Below are 23968 nucleotides of genomic sequence, written 5' to 3'. Positions count from 1 at the left end.
GATTCTGTGGAAGTCTGTTGTTTGCTCTGCTGTTAAACCTCAGCTTGTAATAATTTTTCTGCCTCTAAGCTGCCTATAAATACAAGGTATTGTTTTTTTGTTATTTATCATAATGATATCATACTTCTCAACAGGGGAACTGCAGTCCCCTTTATAAATTGGCTCCTGCCATGAGCAGTTTTAATCTACTGGGATTCAATGTCTGTAGAAGTCGAAATTGCTTTTGGTGCCTCTTTCCTAGAGCATTCGTTGTATAACCAGTTTAGAGAATTCCCTTTGGTGATGGTGATCTTTTGCAATTTCATTATTACAAATTATTTCAGATTCCTTTATTTTCTTCTCTGCCCATTGTTGCTTCTGTTAGCAAGTAAAATAGCTTTGTAAGTTCCACAAGATGTTTTCAGCATACAATGTTAATTTTTGTCTTAAAGTTTTCTACTGCTCATCTTCTTTAATTCTTATTTCTTACCTTAATTTACAGTCATTGTTACTCAGTTTATGTTCTTTACAGATAGTATGAGAGACTGAAAGATGAGATGAATGTTATACCAAATTCTCCAGGGATATATATTATTTTAATTATATTACGTGTGTAATATATACCTCAAATCTGTGCTTGGAATTCGGTGTTCAGAGAATTCTTTACTTGAAGTAGATATCTGATCCTTAATAACTAAATTTTGTTCTTAAATTCTTAGTCTGGGAAAGTGTGCTGTGACAGTAGTTTTCCTGGGTTTTAGGGTAGCGCTTTCTTCATTGTTACCTCAGTAAAAATGTATACTCTTTCTTTCTAAGCAGTTTCAGTGATTTGTATTTGGATAGATTTGTATTTGTAATAGATATTTTCAGCCCTGGTGAACTAAATTACATTTTATTGTTTCTGAAAGCCTTGTGTTTTCCTACCCTTAGGTGTTGGGTTCAGAGTTGGAGGAGAAACAGGGAGCAAATTTTTTGTACTGCAGGTACACTATGGTGATATCAGTGCATTTAGAGGTATGTATTTTGGAACTTCATTCTGTAAGTTATATTAATTATAGAAATTCAAGTCATTAAGAGTATTTACCTTATCTGCAGAAAAGAATTTCTCTGCTAGCACCACTCACAAAGATGAAGATCTGCAGTCATATTTGTAATAAAGTTCCTTTATTAATTTTACTTCTTTAGAAACTTTTCTCTCTTGTAAACAGATCTATTTTTTTCAAAGTATACAGAGCAAATTACTTAAATTAATAAAGTAAATAAATATATCTGTGTTTAGGGAGGAAATTATTTGCCCCTACATAACTTATATTTCAGAAGGTTGGAACAAATACATATGAACATGCTTAACATTAATTTAACAGCTGGTGCAGAAGATGACATACACTTGCCAATCAATTGCAGTGTTTGTGTTTGGAATTGTAAAGTTGCAAATAGTGGAAACAGTGTTTTTCATGTTTCAGAAAAAGGTGAAAATCATTTCAAGTATGGTAATGCACTTATTATTGTCAGTGAGCATTTGGATTGCATTAATGTACGTTGAAATATTAATGTATTCACAGAAATGTTCGCTTTGGGGAGGATTTTAAAGAAATCCAGTTCCTCACGCTGCTGTGAACCCAGGGCCTCACCCAACATGGCCTTGAATACATTCAGGAGTGGGACATCCATGACTTCTCTGTGCAACCTGTTCCATTTCTTCTTCATATCTAATCTAAGTTTACCTTCTTTATGTTTAAAGCTGTTACTTCATGCTCCTGTTCCTCATACCATCCCTGGTGTGAGGAATCCCTCCCCATCTTCTCTGTAGTCCACCTTAAATAGTGAAAGGCCACAGTGAGGTCTCCCGGAGCCTTCTCCACTATGAACAAGCCCAGCTCTTACAACCTTTATTCACAGAAGAGGTTCTCCAGTCCCCGATCATCTTCATGGCCTCCTCTGGACATGATCCAGCAGCTCCATATCATTCTTGCGCTGAAGGCCCCAGGCCTGGACATGATAGAATCATAGAATCACAGAATTGCTCAGGTTGGAAAAGACTTCATTGAGTCTAACTGCAACCTAGCCATACTACCCTAACTCTTACAACCTCCTGCTAAATCATGTCCCTGAGCACTACATCCAAACAGTTTTTAAACACATTCAGGGATGGTGACTCAGCCACCTTCCTCGTACTCCAGCTAGGGCCTCACAAGGACAGAGCAGTGGGTGAAAGTCCCTTCCCTCTCCCTGATGCCACTCCTCTTTCGATGCAGGTCAGGAGGCAGTTGGACTTCCAGGCTGCAAGTGCCTACTGCTGGCACATGTCCAGCTTTTTGTCTACCAGAGCCCCCAAGTCCTTCTTGGCAGGGCTGCTCTAAGTCTTTTTTCACTGTTACTGTAGCAAAGACTGCCTTTGAGCTTCACATTCCTCAGAAGCCCCTTCCTGATGGTGAGAATGAGGTCTAGCGTAATATCTCTCTTCATTGGTTCTTCTATCACTTGAACAGGGAAAGTCCAAGCATTCCAGGGATCTCCTGGACTTCCTACACCCTGCTGTGTTCTCCCTCCAGTAGATAATGGGATAGTTAAATCTCCCTTAAGGATTAGGGTTTATGAAAATGGGGGTGCTCCTATCTGTCTGATCTGAGCTTGTTGAAATAATATTATTTAAAAATTTTAAAATTCCCTGCTCTGATATGTTCCTTAAGCTTGAACTGGGTTATTTTGACATCTTTGAGAGGCATAAATTCTTATTGTTTCTATGTCAAATCTTTGCGTTAGGTCTTCTGTTGTTAAGGAACAAAGAAGCCTATGGATCTCCATACTGTTGAAGCAATTCTGTCATACCTTACTGTGTAGAATTTAAACAAGTATGTGGGGATTGTCATGATCTGAGAGACAAAAAGTGTTGGACAGCAAAGGCAAAGTAAACTGAATAACAAAAAAAGATATGGTAAAGTTATGGCGTTTTGCAAATGTGCATAGCAAGAAGTATATTTAAATTTTTTTTTTAATTAGTTAGTGTCATTACCAATGAGTCTCATTTCCTAGTACTGGTAGGAGAAAGTAGAAGTTGCTTCAGAAGAACCATAAACCAGAAGCTCTGAACAGAAATTAAAACTGTAGAAGACATAAAGAACAGGGAGGAATATACCTTGCGCCTGTAGTTCCTGAGCTATGCCTACAGCCTCTGAATCTTTTGTGATAATGTGGTACGTGATCCACAGACATACCTACTTTTGAATGGAGAAGCAATGATGTAGCTAACAGCTTCCTCATGAAGTCCAGCCTCTCTTATGTTTGAGCAATACTCATGTAGTGTCATACTCAGTAGTGTCCTTCTGTTTTTTCTGAGATTGATGGTAGAGTTTCTTCTGTGACATAGAAGGCGTAATGTGGCATAATGGCAATAATGTGGGAGGACAAGTAGGATAAATCAACTGAGTATGCTGGAACTATTTAAATGGAAGATGTGTGTAAATGTGCATGACAGAAGTTGAAAGAATTGATTTTCATGGACATGTACAGCCTGTGATTCCTCGCCTGCTAAAATCATGCATAATTAAAGTTACAAACCTCTAAAGAAAACTTGTTTGTTGAGAGCCTGGTCTTCATTATTGCTTGGGGACGGTGAGAGTTCTCAATGTTCATTTTCTCCTTTAAGTATAATGTATGTGTATGTAGATATGGAAAAAAATGAGATTGGTAACTCGTATTGCATGTTATTTGAAGATGTGTTAAGAATTTTCTTTAGGAAATTGACTTGGTTGTCAAATCTCATTGTCAAAAAATCCCTTTTCTCAAAGAAAGAAATGAAAGAAATTAGCACCTGAAATAAAAACCAGCACCTCAGCATGACATCCTTCCTTATTACTTGCGTGTCTGTGCAGGACTCCATATAATCAGTGTCATACAAACCTCTAGAAGTGTGGAAGTTTAGGAAGTAGGAACTGATAATGATACAATTTAGGAGACAGTACTAATATCGTGTACTGTTTCAGTAGGTAAGGAATTTGCCTGGATGTGCTCTACTTTCAGTTTCAGAGTTTTCTCGTTTTTCTGTGATGGCCTGAAAATTTGTTCTTAAATTTAAAAAAAAAAAAATCTTTTTTTTTTTACTGTTATTATGAGTGGGAAATATTTGATTCGTCTGTGAAAATTCCAGTCGTAAAAATGTAATTTAGATCCAGCAATTTAAGTGTCCTAAGCCTTGATTTTTATTTTTCTTTTAATTTTTATGTGCGTGTGTGTGTGTTCAGAGACACCCAGTAGAGAACCCTAGAGTACTTCTAGAGATACTCACACACTTAAGGAATTACCTCAAGGAAGCTTTTTTTTGTGTGTGGAATGAGATGTGTATTGATAAATGAAGCTTTTCAAAATGTAATGTAATGCACTTCATATATTCATTGCATGGTTACTGCAGTTCAGAATAGAGGACAAATGACGAAATATACTCAGTTAACTTACTATCAGTAACATATCAGGAATTCAGAAGTGCTGTTCAGAGTTTAATTTTTTGACGTGTAGGTAACTGCAAGTATGAAACATTTGACTTGAAATAGTAATTATTCGGGAATTAGCACGGATTTCTACTTCCTATCAGTTTTGGGGGGGTGGGGGAGGGGTGGGGAATATTATATAGCTAAAATTTATCAACTGTTATTTACCACTATTTGTAAAAGGGCTGTTTCTTCATTTCTTGAACCAGTAATTAAACTAACTGTGCTTTCCTTCTGTCCTTAGCTATGATCCATATTTAAATACTCATATTTAGGAAGGCATTTTATGCTCTGCTATCTAAACAAAGCATTTTCTATCTTGTCTGTAATGCACTTTATTAAAAAATAAGGTGGCAACCGAAAACAGATTGAGAGAAAGGGTGGCTGGATAGAGTTTGTGTAAAAAGCCATTTAGAAAAATAATAATTACTTCTTTTGACTTCTTCAAAGTAACTTAAAGTGTCAATAATAATCTGTTTTAACTTGTTAGGAAAGAAAGGTAATCACGTTCTATCAATTTCTCTGTTTGTATCCTGTTGCATTGTTTGAGCCCAGTAGTGACTGTATCTTAATTCTTGTCATTTGCTATTATCTGCTCTCTCTTGGTCTTTGATTTGGTCCTTTCCCCTTTACTTCTACAGCTTTGTCATCTTCTCTACCTACTTCTCTGCCACCTGGCAAATGGCTTGACATGTGGTGAATGTGTTTACAGAAGGATTTCTGTTTTAAAAAGTAAATTAAAACATCTGAGAACTCAATCTTAAAATGTGTTTACCTTTATGTGTAGGTTGCTTTATCAGTGCCTAGTATTTTTCTTTATAAACTTGCATGCTAGCACAAAAATGATATAGGTAAGAATATGTTATTTTATTGAAAGACTCTTCTAGAGTGTTGGGGATCTGACAAAAACAGCTAAAATATAGGCAACAAAGTGAGAATGGCTGTCTGACTTGGCTGTGGCTGTGTGTATGATTGTAGGTGAACTTCTGCATTTGTCAGTGCTCTATCAAACCCATGTTTGATCCCTTACACAGAGCACAGGTACCTAAGTCTTTATATCTGAGGCAGTATTATGCGTAGCTGAAGAAAGACACTTGAATTCCATCTGCTTTGTATCAGTTCTCTTTCTGCACTATGGCTTGAATTTTCAGCTGCTCTCCATCTGTTTCATCATGATTGCTCTCAAAAGTTCTCATTAGATACTCTTTCCAAGCATTGAGTGAAACTACAGGTGTACTCTGGATGAGAGAGCTACCATTCAGGTGAAAGTTTGCCTTGTTGTTGTTGCAGTTAATGACTGATTCCAATTTCTAGATATGGAAGTGTTTATTATTTAAAAATGAACTGCTGTGACTAATGCTTTTTAAAAAAATTACTGATTCATTTTATTCTGTGTAGTCCCACTGTAATCATTATCCTTTCTTCTGTTCAAATGCACTGCTTTTTCAGTTCTGAATCTTACCTACGTATTGACAGGAGGAAAATATGTCTGAAGTTACTACTTGTCAGCAGATGCATGGCAACCTGTTCTCTTTCTTTTCTGAACTTACAGGGTAAAAGGATATGTTTCCTTGCTTTAGAGTTATATCCTTCTCACTAAAGCTATTTTTTGTTGACATAACATCACTTTCTTGCAGAACAAAGATTAAACTCCCAGGACTGCTTTTTTTTTCCCCCTAATTTTTGTCAAAATACAATTTTCCTAATGCAAAATAGTTTTTCTAGCTGTTGCAAAAATGGCATGGCTTCATCTCCCCAAAACTATTTCTTAAAGGTCTGCAATTTCTAGTGATAAGAAATGCAGTTAGCAAAGCTCTGGAGTATAAAAAGCTATATGTTACAGATTTTGCTATTAATGCAGGACAGTGGTATTCAGGTTCGGTCAAACTTGAGTAATATTTCCACAAGAATGATTTACTGAAAATAGAAAGGTTAAAACTTATTTTGTCTGTTGTTATTTTTTTTATATCCCAGAATAGTGTTATTAGTGTACAGTACTTTTGCATACATTTAGTTGACAATGATTAAACTGTTTCATTATTTGTACAGATAAACACAAGGACTGTTCTGGTGTAACTTTGCATCTAACTCATCAAAAGTAAGTCTAATTAAAAATACTGAACGTATTACAATTTTTTTTATCAGAAGAGAAGACATTGAAATCCCTTAGATTTCTTTTGAAGTGTGTGAAGTAAAAATGTGACAAACTTAAAATATTAAGAATTCTGAAGCATCATCTGCTGGCAAAAGCTTTTATTCCTTTCATAAGACTTGGTGATATGTTGCTGTCAGTGCACAATTAATCCAGGTTAAGAGGTTCACAATGAGAAATTCGGGATAAGAATAGTAATTATGTCAGTAATCATATTGTGTTATTTCACCTGCTTTGTAGAAGGTGCTTTAAAAACTGTAGTTCAATATGTAACATAGGAGGGAAGAGGAAGCGTTGTGCAGCAGGTTCTGTAGCACAGATTCACAAGTAATCAAACACTTAGAAATTAGTGGTGTTAAACAGTATTGTATATCGTGTCACTTATAGTCTGGTTTTACAAAGGGCTTGTTTAAAAGAGCTTGGGTTTTGAATTGCAGGCAGCCTTTGATTGCTGGAATGTATCTAATGATGTCTGTGAACACTGTAATACCACCTGGTGAGAAGGGTAAGTTGTAGCTCTACGAAGGGACATGTAATGTCAGTATCTGATTATTATTTTTTTTCTGCTGATCATGGATGCAAATGTGGCAGAGGCATACTGGTGCAAGAGTTTATTGCTATAATGAAATGAATTACCACATTTCCTACTTTTGCAAAGGAAATCAATCAATGTTGTAGATAAGTGTTGTACAAAACAGCAATGATCTGTGCAACATTGGAGTCCCTGAGCTTCTCTAAAGTATTTCTTTGATTTGTTGTCCTTTAAAGCAGTATTTTACTGATAAAGTCCTGCTTATTTTATCCCCTTTCCCACAAATCGATAAAATTTGACTACTTCTTTGTCTACATTTGTATTTATGCTATGTATTTGTGATTTACATGAAAGGTCAATTTCAATATGTGAATTTCTGTGAGGAGCTGCTCTTTTGAAACTTTCATTCGTATGTGTCTAGTCAGTTAAGAAGTTAAAACATAGAAAATACATTGTAAAAACAAATTTCTGAGCATTTTCTATTCAGAATCGTATTCAGTAGATTTTATCCAAAACTTAGATTGAATAATACCAATAAATTAAATTAAAATTCTGTTTTACCTAGTGTAGGCATGAAAGTACTTTTACACTAAATGAAGTGTAGTAGTATAGCTTTTCTCTGTTCAGTAATCAATGTTTTTGTGTTTATTACCATATTTTAACAGTGGTTGATGCAGATATTGCTTGCCATTACAAAAGATTTCCAATGCACCTTTTTGCCTACAGAGTTCATACACATAGACTAGGTAAGAGGTTTATTGCAATATTAAATATACCAATAATTTAACGGCATGATACTGGACCTGCAGCATCACTTCTTGGAAGTAAACCATGTTCACATGCATATTTGTGTGTTCCAGGTAAAGTAGTGAGTGGATACAGAGTGAGAAATGGTCAGTGGACATTAATTGGTAGACAGAGTCCACAAGTACCACAGGTTGGTTATTGGATTTTTTTTATTATTATTTACTATAGCTTTCAATTCTAATTGTCTCATTTAAAACTAAGAAGTTAAACAGATATCACACGCCTTAGATTTGCGTCATGTTTCCACTGGTGCACATTATTATGCCTCTAGACGTGAATGCTGGCAAGCATTACTGTGATTACTTATGATGCAAAAACGTTTATGAAATTACTTTTCGGATGTGTAGTACTGTTTTTGTGTGTGTATACTGACGTCAGTAATATAGGAAGCTTTTACTAATTAGGGTGACTCATTCTCTCTTTCAGGCATTCTATCCAGTTGAACATCCTGTTGATGTTAGCTATGATGATATCCTAGCAGCTAGATGTGTGTTCAGTGGTGAAGGCAGAACTACAGAGACACATATAGGGTAAACTTGCTCTACTTTGCCTTTATAAACATTTCTTTAATCCAGTATATTCATTATATGAAGAAATGCTTTTATTTTACTCTTCTAAGGAATTTAAATCAAACTTAAATTCTTCTGGAGTAATCTGTTTTGCCATCTAGTTAACAAGACTTTTATCTCTGTTAGTCAATATTTAGGGCCTTTGTTTTGTGAATAATCACTTTTCTGAAGTGTTCAGAACACTTTTCAGGTGAAGCTATTCTATCAGACTCCTCACTCGGATGTCTAGCTATTCTACTCTTAGACTAATATTAGAATATCAATTTTAAAGAATGTATTTTAAACTAATTGAAGTTACTGGTCATTTAAAATAAAACATTAAAACTTTGTCATTTCTCTTTCTATTTCAGAAAAAAAAAATTCTGTAAGATTTTAAGATAGTGATGAATATTGAATCATCATCAAATCTAACCTTAAACAGTTGTATATTTTCATTTTGACAAAAAAGGCAACATTTTATGAAAAAAAAACAATTAAACTATAAGTGATTGTTGATAATAAGTAGGAAAATCTAAATTGTTTTTGTCAGTCATGCTGTTCACCCAAGAAGATGGACAGAGTGCTATAAGACCAAGTTGACAAACGTGCATTATTAATATTCTCTTAACTGGTGCCGGTTCTTTAAGCTAATTTACTGCACATACAAAAAATGTATGAAAATACCCTACTGAAATGTATGCTTTCTAGAAGTAGATGTAGCAGTGCCTCAAGGGATGACTTATTCAGTGCTTCCACAACCTAAGATTGCATTCCAGTAGAGGGCTAAGAGTACAACACAAATTTAACACCTTTCCATGGTGTTCCATGGTTAAAATAAAGAGCAAGAACAAATTGAGGTTTTTTAATACTAACAAAAATATATCCAAAACCTTTATTTAATACAGATTTTAAGTTCTAAAATTCACTGTTGTGTTTCTGTAACTTTCTCTGGAGTAGTTCTTGTTTATTTTTAAACTTCACAGTTTTAAGGAACAGTCCTAGGAAAACTACATCTTTTCTTTGAATGTGCTATTGAACTTCCAATGCAAAAGTAATAAGATCTTGTATTACATAGTTTTTACTGTCTGTTTTGAGGAAAAATGCAAGCATTTGAAGGAAGCTTTTAAACTGTTACACAAAAATCAGAACACTGTGGAAGCTTAAATGGTCAGGAAGTATGGGGAAGCAACTATCTTCATAATATGATGTGAATGAATGTAAAGTGATGTATTCACAATACTGGGCGCATGAAAGGATAATAAACAGCTAAAATAAAATACATGGAAATTGTTTAAATCTCAGAAAATGTTTCCCCTGTATTGCACGTGTCTTGACTTCCTATTCAGAATGACTCATCCATACAAGAAATGTTGAGTTCCAAATTTAAACACTGAAAAAATAGGAAATGCAAGCCCAAAAGGAAAGCTGTAAGATCGTATATATCAAAAAAAAAAGAAAAGAAAAGGAAAGAACAAGAGCCTGTATACCACACTTGTGATTATCTGCATGACCATCCAGAATGTGGCTTGTCTTTCATGTCACTGTGGCCACATGGAGTAATTCAGTGACTCAGCTCTGCTCTATACACGGGTCCATGTCAGGCACCATTTTGTCTGATCTCCTCTGTGTTTCTGTCATCATAAGGCAACAGAATATAACAGAATTTTGGTGGGAAGGTACAACCTCATACTAACAACATGTGCCTCTGTATTCAAGGGCTAACACAATAAAATAGGAGGCATTACTTTCAGAGCAGCCCTTGTATATAAGATTTGGCAAACAAGGGTTCAGAAATGAAACCTGATTTTGCTAATGCAGTTGAATACGTATGTTTTCATGATAATTAGAAGATCACAGGCTTAAAATCTGTGGTGTAGAGATGTGAGGCAAGAGTAATCTCTTCAACAGTTTTTGTAAATTGACCATTTTGGCTGGATTGCATAATAGAGGGTTGAATTCCTCAGTCAAGGAAATCACCTATATATAGGAAATACCTAATTCAAAAATAAAAAATTCGCTTTTTTCGCGGGTGTGGGGGGGAGGCTGGGTAAAGACCAGTAAGTACTCCATGTAAGCACCACTGTTTTATAATGGATAAGTTTATGATGTTTCAGAGTAAACACTGAAGTTGATACAGTGTTAAGTAGAATATTACTGCCAGTCTAAGGAACTTTGAAGGATTGGAACCCAGTCAATGTAAAGATGGTGTCTTTGTAAAGGAAGGTGCCACTGGCCACAGTGACTACTTGTTTATCCCACTGCAGTGCGCAGTGTATTACATAGGACAATGGAAAACAGCATATCCTGTGTCTTTTCCTCTCAAAAATAAACATTTTTATTTACAAAAATACAATTCTCAGGGATTTATATTTTAAAAGTAAATAGATACTGTATCCTTCCGGAGAATGTTCAAATGCCTGTAACAAAATGTTCCAATTCAGTCTTCAAGATTTTCTTAACTGCTTTATCTTGATAATTGGCGCCAAATCGTAGAATCATAGAATGGTTTGGGTTGGAGGGGACCTTTAAGATCATCTGGTTCCAATTCCCCTGCTCTAGGCAGGCACTCCTGCCTCTATACCAGGTTGCTGAAAGCCCCATCCAACCTGGCCTTAAATGCCTCCAGGGACTGGGCATTCACAACCTCAATGGCCAACCTGTTCCCGTGTCTCACCACCCTCACAGTAAAGACTTTCTTCCTAATACCTAGGCTAAACATACCCTTATTCACCATAATGCCATTTCCCCTTGCCCTGTCACTATCTGCCTTTATGAAAAGTCTCTCCCAGTTTTCCTGTAGGCCCCCTTCATGTACTGGAAGGCTGGTATAAGATCTCCTCAGAGTCTTCTCCGGACAGAAAGGTCCCAGCTCTCTCAGCCTGTCCTCATAGGGGAGGTGCTTCAGCCCTCTGGTCATCCTCTGTTTTATTGTACTTCACTGTGTATGGATCGTATACCACAATCTGTACGCACTTGTAGGTACTTGTGGTTGTGACATGAATGTGGTTTACAGGATTATTTTTGTTTAGGTTAATTCCTCATTTCTACGCATTAAACTCCTTCATAAAACTACAGATTTCTCAGTTGCTCAAGTATCTAATGGTAGGATTCTGTGTTTTCCATGAATTTACTAAAACTGTTGTTATCAGTATTTTTCTCTATTTTTCTTAAACTACAGTAAATATGAAAGAATTAACCTGGCAATGTTTAGACAGTAACTTGTCTGGTGAACTGGTGTTGATGCGAGTTCCACATCCTCTTTTCTTGCTGGAGGCAATTATGGTGACACATACTAAAGTCCAGAAGTGAAGAGAATGCTTGCTAAAAGCTTAAGCAGAGCTTGCCAAGTCGGAATCTGATTTTTGTGGTCTCCAAGGGACCGTAAATTTTCAGTGCATGGAAAAATACCAATTCCCCTTTTGAAAAAGTCTCTTCTCCCATGTTCCCTCTGTCCCCCCTCTGGCTGGTGTCATCATTGTTGCTATGGTGAATAAATGAATGCTTCAGGATGTTGCTTGAAAAGTCAGCACTGACGTCTTTCACACATAGCTAATAGGCCACCCCCATGTCATTTTATGACAATAAGATCAGTGGTTAATTGTGAGAGCTGATTAAAAAATTTAACATAAAACCCTTTGTTTATTTGGTGAACCTTTGTTTTTAATATTCTATGCTTATTCTATTGTCAGAATTGTAGCTATGAATAAAAGGTATGGCATAAATAAACAGAAACAGATCACAGTTGCAAAGAGCCTCTGTGTTGTCTGCCCCATAAAGTAATGTTTTTCTGAAAAATTCTTTTACCAGCTGATCCTTCTATTGAAGGCAGGATTATGTAGCAATACAGAAGAGCCTCTTCTGTTTCAAGTACATGCCTGACAAAGAACTGTATTTTGCCTAGTGTGTAATCATTCCTCTTGTACATATTTTGTTCCTGCAGAAGCTTGTGATCAAGTCGTTCTCAAGAAGGCAATGCCATCTTAACTTCAGGAGTTATTTATGGTGTCTTAATTCGTAATGAAATCACATTTTGCTGTGTTAGAAACACCGTGGAGGGTGGCCAACAAATTGATGTACTTGAACATGGAAGGGCTGTCTTAAGTGATAACTGCTGAAATTAAACACAGAAATTATTTGCAATTATTTTAGATTAGATTTGCCCCTGGGTGTCAGAATTGTATGGATTATGACAACATTAATGGTGCAGTTCTGCCTCTTTTCATCAGAACATATATGTAGTTGATGATATATTGGGGAATGTGAAGACTGTTCTGGAGAAAAGAGAGGAAAGAGCAGTTTAAATCATTGATGCAGTTTTCTGTAGAATCAAAGCATAATTCTTAGAAATTCCTGAGATATCTGGGGAGCTTGTGCAAGGTGTTATTCTCTGTTATAGAAAGAGAGAATATATAATGAAAGAAACTTTAAGCAGTGAAGCTGTGAAAAGTTTTAGTGAGTGAGGGACTTAGAAGCACTTCATTGCAACTTTTTAAATATTCTGTTAAGTTAGATGGATTGGATAGAAGCTATAGTGAGCTCATTTTTCTCTTCTAACTGCTGCATGTTTTCTTTGTTCTGCAGGGGAACAGCCAATGATGAAATGTGTAATTTTTACATTATGTACTATATGGAAGCCAAGCATGCTGTCTCGTATACAACGTGCACGCAGAATGCAAACCCTGAGATGTTCAGAAACATACCACAGGAAGCAAATATTCCTATTCCAGTCAAGCCTGATATGCTAAAGATGGCACATGGGCATCATGAAGGTATGAAAAAAAAACTTGAAATCCATTTCATGTGGGACTTTTTATGTTTACTGATGTCTCTCTTTTACATTAATATGATAAATTTTCATAGAAAGGAAATGCAATTTTGAATAAAACAGAAATTGTTAATTAGAGAGCATCTTGACCTTCTGCTCTTAATTTTGATCAAAATGTCTTCCACAGTCTTTTGTCTATTTCTTCTTATACTCACTTTCAATTTCCAACACGGTTTTATAGCTGTGAGCTATGTAAACAAAAAAAAAAATTGACCTTGTTGCTATGGTACATAGATATCAGTACTTTAAATAAACAATTTCTTAATAGTTACTTCAGCTTCTATCTGTTTCCTGCTTAGTTAAAGTTTTCTAGATCCTAGTGCCTTGTTATTGGAGGAATCAAATGTTTCTATTAGATACTAGTACATGTGTAGTACTGCAGTAGTAGTATTCAGAAGTAATTTTGCTGATATGATTGCATTGTAAAGAATAGTTCTACGCAGGGCAGCAAATACTGTAAAGCAGTATATTTCACCAGATGCTTAGAAAACTAATAATTATTTATGGCAAAATACTGCCTGGACAGAACTAGGCTTGTATCTCATGCTGGAGCTGATTATATTGGAGTCATTTGTTGCACCGCTGTTGGGCAGTCTTTTGCATTATATAGACACTAAAACTCGTAGAAATTGGATATATTTGATACCAGCAATTAATTAATTTTAGGACTAGCTGAATGATGTGTGATATTTTTTCGCTGACATCACTGTGGCTGCCATTTAAATTGGGCTTTGACCATTGATCAAGTAGGTTTATGCTACCCTTTCACAAAGGTCCATATGAAAAAATTCTTGGCAATTACGTATATTGTTCTTAAACTAACAGCTTCAAAAAAAAAAAAAGCACAAGAGAATACGAAAACCTTAGATTTTACTGCAGCTGTGGAATGTTTCTATCTATGTAGATGGATAGATAGGTGCGACAAAGATCTAAATTTCTGCATAAACCTCTCCTACAATCCTGTTACAAATGCAAATAGATCTTTCTTTTTCATTCCAGTTTTTGTACTGCTATATTGTTTGGTATGCCTCCTATTGATAGAAGGTAAAAAAAAAAAAAAAAAAATACTGACTTCAGAAGGGCTTTTTCCTCTAGCAGATGTTGTTCATTTCCATTCACATGCTAAAGTTAACAGCTTATTCTAAATCCCCTCTTTTAGAAACCAAGGATACTGATAAAAGTTCTTTGCAGCTGTCAAAGGGAGAAGAGGAAGAGATTTTGGATCAGAGTATGTATTTGTTTATTTCATCTTCAAATAAGGAACTTATTAATGTTAAATACTGCTAAATAAAATTCTGCTTATTAAAGATAAATGACATTTTAAATCTTTTTTCCTTTAGCTGATGCAATTTATAATGCTGTATTCTGTTAATACTACCGGAAGTTATATACAGCCTTGTAGGTAAAATTTATTAGAATAGGGACAAAGAAATTGTGGCAGCCTAAAAGCAGGAGAATTCATTACCTATTCTTTTATGTGATAATTCATGCAATCTACTACTTTCTCTTCTCCTATTCTTCAAAATCATCCATATATTCTATACTTAGTGTTTTATTACTCTTCACTGTCAGTAGTACATGCAGTGGGTAGAGTGCTGTTAGTGTGTAATACCAAATTCTTTCTCACAGCTTATACATATCTGTGTACGTGCGTAACAACTCATGGATGGATGTGTACAGTACTTGTAGGAAAAAGCAAATCCATGACTGCTGTAACATCTAGAAATATGCTGACATGCTTAGATTTCAGAGATATTTTAATATGTCTGTACTTAACAGTGCTTCTGGATTGGATCATATGTTACTACTAGGTAGATAGTGGTTTAGTATCCAGAGTCTTATTCACAAGGACAAAATCTTGTCAGCTGGAGCTCCATTTTGTTTTACTTGAATGTTATTGAGTCTATAAACTTTGTGGTTCTTGTAGTACAAAATGTAAAGTTAGTGGGATGACTGTTATGAAACTGGATTGCCAAAGAAGTATGAATTCATCAAATGTGTCAAAGGCAATATTTTTAAAAGCTATACTGCTGTGGTACTAGTTAAATAATAGATTTTCTTTGACTTGTAATGAAAGATTAGGTGAGTGTATAAATGAACATCCCCTAAATGTTTAGCCTAGCATTTCCCAGAGGTGTTAGACTTTCTTTATACACTTCTGTTTTGAAAAGTTGAATAATTAAGTCAGTTACTAAAAAACTAGCTTATAGAGCATAAGGGGCTTCGCATGGTACTGAAGGTACCACATACTGCTAGAGACAACATCTACAATTCTGTATCTGAAACTTACCTGAGTTAATTTTAAGTTGGATTTCTTAGATATAATTCTAAAAATATTTTATTTTTAAGCCCGTTCCAGAGAAGAATGAACTAACTGCTTACAAACATACATAAAGATTTATATTGACAAGCTACTTTGAGTAAGTGCATGAGTTTTAGGCTGAAGATCTTGTGACCAGTGTGTTTTACTGAATTCACTTATGTTTGAAACAAAGTGTTTGAAACAAGATCCTGTCTCTAAAATACTTTTTATATGTCTTTGAAATGTGTTTCAAAGGCACATTTCTGCAATCTAGTTTTGTTTTCTTAGACCACTAGTTGGTGTACATTCTCATCTGACGTGTTTCTATGGAAACAGATTTTGTGTTGTCCATTTGAAGTTAGTTGGTGTCCTGATGAGAAATACCAATATATAGTAGCTGCAATGAGAGAATCTTGTTTCATCTTCTTAGCTGTTAGCTTAAGATAAATTCTCCCATCATTTACAGGAGCCTGGCTTAAGTTTCATGTTGATGTACCTCAAACTTCAGTCCTGTTTTATCTGTGTAAGCAAAGGAAAAAAGAGATTAGATTTGGTTTTATTCTCTCCATAAAGAGAAAACTACATGGCTCTTTTAGAAATATTTTTTAGCTGCATGGACATGTGATAAAATACAGATGGAAAATTGGGACCTAAAAGTGGTCTTGTCCACCTTCTTTAGTAACCTTAATGAGTTAGCCAGCATCTGAAGATCTTAATGGTGTGATGGTTCCAAAGTTCAGTGGCAGTGGTAGATCCCACCAATGCAAAAGCAAGTAAATAATGTGGTAAAGGTTATAATATAAAATTTTTCTTTATGGTCTAGCATGAAATGGTCATCTTTATGAAAGGATCATCTTCAGGACAAAAAAGGACCAAACTCATGCTTTGATTAGTCCTGCTGCTTAGTAAATTCAGTCTTTAATTAATTTTGAATATAGTACTTCAGTAATTTTTCCATAACTCTCTTTTACCTTGTTTGTTTTTCTTTTCTTCATTACTCATTTTGCTGAAGTAACTTCATTTTACCTTTGTTAGCTTCAGGTAACCAAAATGAACATTATTACTTTACTAAAAGTAAAATAGTCATGTTGCCCTGGAAAGGTTATCAAATCTGGATCTGGGGGGCTAGAGGCAAACTTTGGTGTGCCTACTATTAGATCTGAGCATTTACATCAAAAGAGGAAAACAGAAAAAAACTTCTGTTTGTAAATATCAGCTTGGTAATAATGCTTTCGTAACATAATTGCCTAGGTAGGTGTGGGGTTAGTATATGTATTTTGCGTGCAGTCAGTTCATTATATTAGTACTTGAAGAGTTACAATTGCTTTTACTATAAATTCTTGATTTCATCACCTTCACTTATGAGAAGTGCATTAATAAATAACGTAAATAGACTAGAATAGGCAGTATTCGTCTTAAACTGAACCATCATTCAGCACAAAGAATAAGCTAAATCCCTGTAATGTTAAAATTGAACTAAACTTAATCTAAGTAAAGCTGACCTCATTTTATTGTTTCTGAAGCAGCAGTGCAGTAGCTTGATGAGGATAAACTGTTTATAGAAAGTTAGTTAGAAGTTCAATTCGTTTAGGCTTCTATTCATATTTGAGTGTCATATTTGAGTGTTTCCTGCTGAAACAAACTCTCCAGCCCCCAGAAAAAAAGCCCGCTGCATTATTTTTTCTTCATCAGTAGAAGTTTATATAAATTAGATTCAATAGATACAGTACTGTAAAAACTATTGTGTCTTCATAGCATTCTCCACAGATGTCTCTTTTCTTGTGGGAAAAAGAAAGTCCAAAGTGTGTTTCATTCTGATTGCCCAAGACTATCCCTGCTGTAGCTTGTGGCATACCAGAGACTATGTTTATATAAAAGCATAATGCAGCTTAGATTTGTTTTGACACTGAAGCAGTAATACAGCTGACTGAAAGGTATGTAGGCACAATAGCAGGAATCAGTTCTTAATAACAAGAAGGAATATACAGGTGATGATGAATCAAGTATATGTTATTTTAACTGCTGGCCCATGGCTTATGGCTTGGTAGCTCATTTTGTGTGCATTAGGTTTTGAAGCATAAAAGTCAAATATTTTTTCTGGTAAGGCCAATGTAATTTAAACATTTAAGCAATTTGGAAAAAAAAAGAATATTTCTATACTGTCTTGTACAGAACATTTGCTTGCAATGTATAAAACAAAAGTTGGAGTTGATTTTTTGTTTCAGGTGTGTGCATATACATGTATATGTTGTTTGCACGTGTACTGGAGAGGTAAAAAAAAAACAGGATTTTCAGTTCATTTAATTTCTGATATTATTATGTGCAGTGATACTGAGAAAAGTACATCTTTGCTTGTGTCTGGCTTAGGGAATTTATGAATTGGTACTGAAAAATAGCTTGTATAATTTTGCCTGTTGTATTAAAATCTGAAGTGGAAGACATGGTTGTAATTCTTTTGTTTTCAGTATTGGTAATTTTACTGGCAGTATTTGGGTTTTTCCCTCATTATTATTTTGTGACTAACATGAACACAAGTTATTCCAGGAGCTCAAATGTTGAAGTTCAATAGAAGGGAATTCAGGATCTCTCTTTTTGAGTGTCCCCTCTAAGTTAGACCTTCTTACACTTGAATGTGTTAACTGAAATTCCATTAAAACCTCTTGCATTTCAAGCAATTTTTGGAACTATATCAGTTCAGAAGTTAGTTTTTATAAAGCTGGTCTTTGCCTATAGTCATAGAACTGCAGTCTTGGTGGTAAGTTTGTACAAAACTCTCCATAGTAGTTCATTGTTTTGGAAGTCAGAAGTATCTAGGGAGTGAAACAGAGAATGATGTAAAAAGAATGTATCTTCATAGTATAAGGCAATTTCATGATATCTTGTAAAATGGTCTTTTATTCCAGACTCCAGTCTTTGAAGATCATAGAATCATAGGATGGCTTGAGTTGGAAGGGACTTGAAAGATCATTTGATTAGAACCCCCTGCTGTGGGAAGAGTTGCCATCCATTAAATCAGGCTTTAGATCAGACTGCCCAGGGCACCATCCAACCTGGCCTTGAATGCCTCCAGGGCATCCACAGCTTGTCTGCGCCTGTGCCAGTGCCTCACCACACTCTGAGTGAAAAATTTCCCCCCCAGAATCTAATCTAAACCTCCCCTCTTTTAGATTAAATCTGTTCCCCTTGTCCTGTCACTACCTGCCCATTTGAAAAGTCACTCTCCCTCATGTTGATAAGCTCCCTTTTATTTCTGGAAGGCCTCAGCGAGATCTCTGCAGAGACTTTTCTTCTCCAGGCTGAACTAGCTAATCTCCCTCAACCTTCCTTCCTAAGAAGGGTGTGCTCCAGACCTTTAATCATTTTCATGACCTCTCTGGACTCACTCCAACTGTTCCACAACTGGCTTGTGCTCAGAACCCCAGGCCTCTATGCAGTACTGAAGGTGTGGCCTCACAAGGGCCACAGAGGGGGACAATCCCCCCCCCCCCTTGCTGCTGGTAAAACAAGCAACTGTGGCTGTCTTGCATATAAACAGCTCTTGCTGGAACTAACTGTAGTAATGGTTTGAATATGGGATATGAAATATAGTGTTAAGTACCACTGAAATCAGATTTTGAAATGTTTCTAGATGAACACCCAAAATAAATGGATACTAGGTGTCAGTAATGGCTATAATCATAGTAGCAGTTACAGAACTTAATTTCATGGGACAGGCTGTGGTAATGAAGTAATTTAGTGTAGTCATTTCATAGATAGAATATAAATATTAGGGAAGAGTCTGTTCAGTAAAATTGTTCGCTCAGGAATGCCTAGGATATTCTGTGAAAGAAGCTAAATGTGACAAGTAGAGACTGCTCATTGATTGCATAATAACTTTTCTTTGGAAAAGTTGCATGCATTAAGTAAGAAAAATTTACATTGTAGCATGTACAAAATCCGGGCTGAATTAAAATTATGCTTAGTTCTGGTCTTTATTACTTGTTGGATGGCTAGTCAATCTTTAAATTATTTTCAGTTGCCATAAGTTACTGCATGTGCATGTGTGCACATACAAGCATAGAGAATTACTAAATAACATCATCATAACTTTTTTTTTTTAAACAAAAGTTAACTTTTTGCTAGCTTGTGTGTTGCTTTCAGAGAGAATAGATGCGTTCAGTATGGTAGATGACTAAAATATTATAGGTTGGTGGAGAAAGGTTGAGGCTTGAAACAGAGAACAGAGTTAACTTCTGTGGATGTGTAAAGAAGTAGAATAGGCATGTTTAGATTAAGGTAAAATATGTATGTTTGAAAAATTCTGTATATGTTTTCAGTGTTGGGGTGCTTTTTTGGTGCTAAGAGAGAAATTTCTGAAATGGAGTGCAGAAGGAAAAGTGTCTGAATTAAAATTGGCAGCAAATGCTTCTGAGAGGTACTAGGAATAATACTTACAGTTTGACAATTAGAAATAGGAAGATTCAAAATCTGCAATTTGTTTCAGGGCTACTAGATCCTGCCGTAATCTCTAAGTAAAAGATTAGCCTTCAATTAGGTTAAGGTAAGAGTATTCATAATCTTGACAAAAGCATTTTCAGCACAGCAGGGAAGAAACGATAGATCTAAGCAAAAAGTTGCAAGTGGTATTGGGTACATACCTAAGCAGGAGATGAATATAACAAGCATGGAAAGAAGTAATTTTAAATTGTGTGTTATAGTCTTAACTGTTTGTTGCTTGGTTTTTCTTCTTTGCTTAGGTATTTCTTGTAATGCTGAAGGAATGCTTAATAAGGAATGACTGCAAAAACTGCTTGTAAGATCTTTAGCTTGTCTGAGGAAATGGGAAGTAGACACTGTATCAGTCTATGAATAGTTCAGAGACATGGTTGTTATTTTTATGGATGCTCGAATGAGTTGCATGTCTTCTTTTTTAAACTGAGGCATAATTGTTGATCTCAAAAAAAAAAAGGGGGGGGGGGCTGAAGAAAGCAGAACTCCTCTTTAATAAACATAACATACATGCAGTACAGCGACAAAAAATGTATTTACAAATCAGTGCTATGTAGAATAGAAATTTGAGGTGAAATTGGCATTCTGTGCTCCTGAGTTACAAACTTGTTAAATATATCTCACTAAGCACAGCAAAATTGAGTGTAAAAGCATTTTTGTTTATTACTATTCATTTGAAAGTAGGTGATAAATATATTTGTTTGTAGCAAAATGATTGGTGCTTGTCAGTAAATTAGTACTGTTCAGGAAGAAAGGGAGAGTTTAAGGCAATTGAGAAACTAGCAAACATGGCAGTCAGTATTCCTGAAAGTCAAAATGCATTAGTGGTCATTAGTGCACACAGTTGTGGAGGAATGTAATATTTCATATGCTGAGAATAAATTACATCTAACCCTGAAAAGGGTAAAAGAAGGAAGGGTAAATTTAAGGGAATAAAGTCAGCAACAGCTACTTGTAACAGGCATACTTATCTATCTTTTTAAATATTATTATTGCATTAAAAAAAAATAATAATAATAAAAGTAAAAGTAGTTCTGGTCCTGCAGAAATTCTCCTTGCAGCACTGTTACACTCCATGAGGAAGCGTTTTGTTTTGCTTTGGAATGAACTTCTTCCAGTTCTGAGTTGGAACATCAAATTCTTACTTGATGATGAGGAAACCTCGATCTTTACCAAAATTTATTTCTCAAGTGAGAATTACTTTGTCATCTTAAGTAACTACAGGGTTACTTGTTGTAATTCCTAAGTGAAGAGGAGAGAGACTATCCCTTATGTTTAAGTCCATGTTTGCCAGTTACAAAATCTAGTGAGATTATAAACTGTTCTTGGGCTCACAAAAGCTTCATACATGAACAGATTTTTTTCTTTTAATTCAACTGTCAGAAGAAAGTAAAAATAAAGAGGCTACATTTACACTGAGGTAGTAGTAAAAGCTCTTCTGAGGGACTCGTAGACATATAGTAAGACAGGAAATAATATTACTTCCAACAAAAACTTATGTCATTTTTTTAACCTTTACTTCCACAAGTTTTTTTTCTCTTATAAGCTGCTTATATATGGCTTGAGAGCAGATAAAGTTTCCGTTCTTCAGATGTGTCAGTTTGGGTGTTCTGTCTTCTATGGCACAGTGATGGCAACCAACAGCTTCTTCAGATCCCTTCAGAAAGAAACAACCTTACTTAATAGTTGTTAATTCTCTGGAAACGTTCTAGTCCTTTCATCAGAACAATAGGTCAAATCAGTATGAAAAATAATGGACTATGAACCATTTTGAAAATTGTTTTGGCCCATTATCTCAAACTTTGTCCATTGTCACCTTAAGCAGGCATTAGATTTTAATCACTTCTGCAGTGTTTTTCCATACCTTTCTCCCCCTCTTTTCTACCAGCAATGTTATGTCATGTGTGTCTGTTTTAGTCAACTACCTTCATGTAGGAACAAAAAAAAAAAGGTATGTTTAAACAGATACAGAAAATGAAACTTGATTTTATTGAATACTGATACATACTTATTTGGAAGTTATTTAGTTATGAGGGCATAGTCACAAAGGTGACGCTGACAGCCATATTTTGGTTTTGTTGTCAGTAGGATAGCTGTTCATCTTAAGGGCCCTTCCTCTGATGTGAGAGTACATTCTTTTAACGTAGTACTTAATTATTCCCTGAGATTTAAGGTGAGGTGATGTTGTTATTGGAATGCATATCATTTGGACCCTAATTTCACCTCTTCAGCTCACTATTTTTGCAAAAACAACAAACTGAAGCACTTCCTGATAAGACAGAAATATGCAGTTTCAGAATACACAATATTTTATTTGGAGTTAATTAGAAAAACTAAAGCTATCTATGAGGGATTATCCCTTACTGTAATTGTAAGACTGAAACACTGTAGTTCAGAAGGAGTGTCATTGCTGGCTCTGTATATATTTAGACATGCACAAAATAAATGTCTTTCAAAACAAGTATTCACAATCTTGTTACAACCACCTGAGCTGAAGCAACACTCTGACCAGCCTTGCAATAGTGGTCCCCTGTCACTGTAGCGAACTGCTTACTAGACTTTTGCTCTCAATTACTTCAATTCTGGTTATTTCTAGGCAAGATATCATTGTGTCACAAGGCGTGGTGTTTGAAAGCCACTTCAGTTTTATTCCTAACAGAAGTTGAAAATAGCCAGGGACAGAGTAGCAGGCCTGTCTCAGTAAAGCTACACAGATGTTATGAGACAAATACATGTTTTGGAGATGAGAATTTTCAGGCACCACTAGAATGTTCCTGCCTTTTTCTAAAATTTGGTAAAGTAAGTTTTCACCTGTATGTCTTAACAGCCACACATTCAAATGTCAAAATGATCTTGCAGCACCATGGCTGGAAACTTCATCCAGAGCAGAAACTAGTACTTCCAATGCTATGATGGTGCAACTTAAGAACCACAGACAGAAATGATGTAGAGATGAAAAAAGAAGACTGGTTTTAGTCCTGGACAGTTCAACACCATCAGGATTCTTTCCAGACTGTGGTGGTCAACATGCTAAACTTAACATACTAAACAGTTTTGTTATCTTCAACTAATTCAGCACTCTGTAGAGATCAGGTCAGGTTCTGTTGCTGACATCAAACTGACATAGAACTTAAGGTTAAACTTACTGTACTGTGCTTCTGGATTTTTTTGTTGTTCTGGAGATGTTGGTTTTAACAGCTTCTCTATCTTTAGAACAGATAAAACTAGTTATTTGGAGCCAGTTGTCTCGTACTGTATTAAACAGAGATAAGTGTCCTGGTAGCTTAAACATGAAGTGCATGGAAGTATCCTCTCTGAAACTAATCTAGACAGTCAGCTTCCCTGAAACTGCACTGAGTTGTAAGGAAAAAAAAATATCATGCTAGACTTCAGTTATCTCAACAAGAACAAGCTGTGCCTTCATCCACATTGTCTTCTAGCCATACAGTGATACTCTAAATGTCACACTGTCTCATCTCAGACAAAACCAAACAAATAATGTGGTGTATCTTGCTGGTGTTCCTTTCCCACTGAGTGTCTTCAGACAGGCAACAACCTTCAGCTGTTCTGGCTAGTACAAAACAGCTGTGAAATAATATTAGTAGTTCTTCTGACATTTACTGGATATTTCATGCTGAGATCCAACTGTTAGTCAGAGACAAGAAGTCTACTCTTTGAAAGTTATCTATGGTGAATTCTGAATAACTTCTTAAAATGATGTTTCTGTCATATTGGTTGGAGTCTGCATGTGGTTTATAAATAAAGCTGAGAAAGTCTGGTTCCAGATAATACAGGGTGTCCATGCAAATATATGAAATTCAGAGAGGAGCTGGTTACACTTAGTAACCAGG

The 23968-nt window shown here is 35.5% G+C and overlaps 1 protein-coding gene across 11 annotated transcripts in view; it reads left to right on the top strand.

The window, feature by feature from the left end:
- Positions 1–23968, top strand: part of PAM (peptidylglycine alpha-amidating monooxygenase) — a 129190-nt gene that overhangs the window by 75918 nt on the left and 29304 nt on the right. For all 11 annotated transcript variants that reach the window (XM_040656387.2, XM_040656383.2, XM_040656382.2 and 8 more), the window contains 8 exons: positions 910–993; positions 6513–6561; positions 7053–7120; positions 7813–7893; positions 8008–8084; positions 8381–8484; positions 13084–13271; positions 14487–14555. In XM_040656387.2, the coding sequence (XP_040512321.1) occupies positions 910–993; positions 6513–6561; positions 7053–7120; positions 7813–7893; positions 8008–8084; positions 8381–8484; positions 13084–13271; positions 14487–14555 (720 nt within the window). The remainder of the gene's footprint in view (positions 1–909; positions 994–6512; positions 6562–7052; positions 7121–7812; positions 7894–8007; positions 8085–8380; positions 8485–13083; positions 13272–14486; positions 14556–23968) is intronic.

The sequence above is a fragment of the Gallus gallus genome, chromosome Z (assembly GCF_016699485.2).
Source record: "Gallus gallus isolate bGalGal1 chromosome Z, bGalGal1.mat.broiler.GRCg7b, whole genome shotgun sequence".
In the NCBI taxonomy this organism is placed as follows: Eukaryota; Metazoa; Chordata; class Aves; order Galliformes; family Phasianidae; genus Gallus; species Gallus gallus.
The sequence above is the reverse complement of the archived record's forward strand: the minus strand, read 5'-3'. Positions and strand labels throughout refer to the sequence as shown.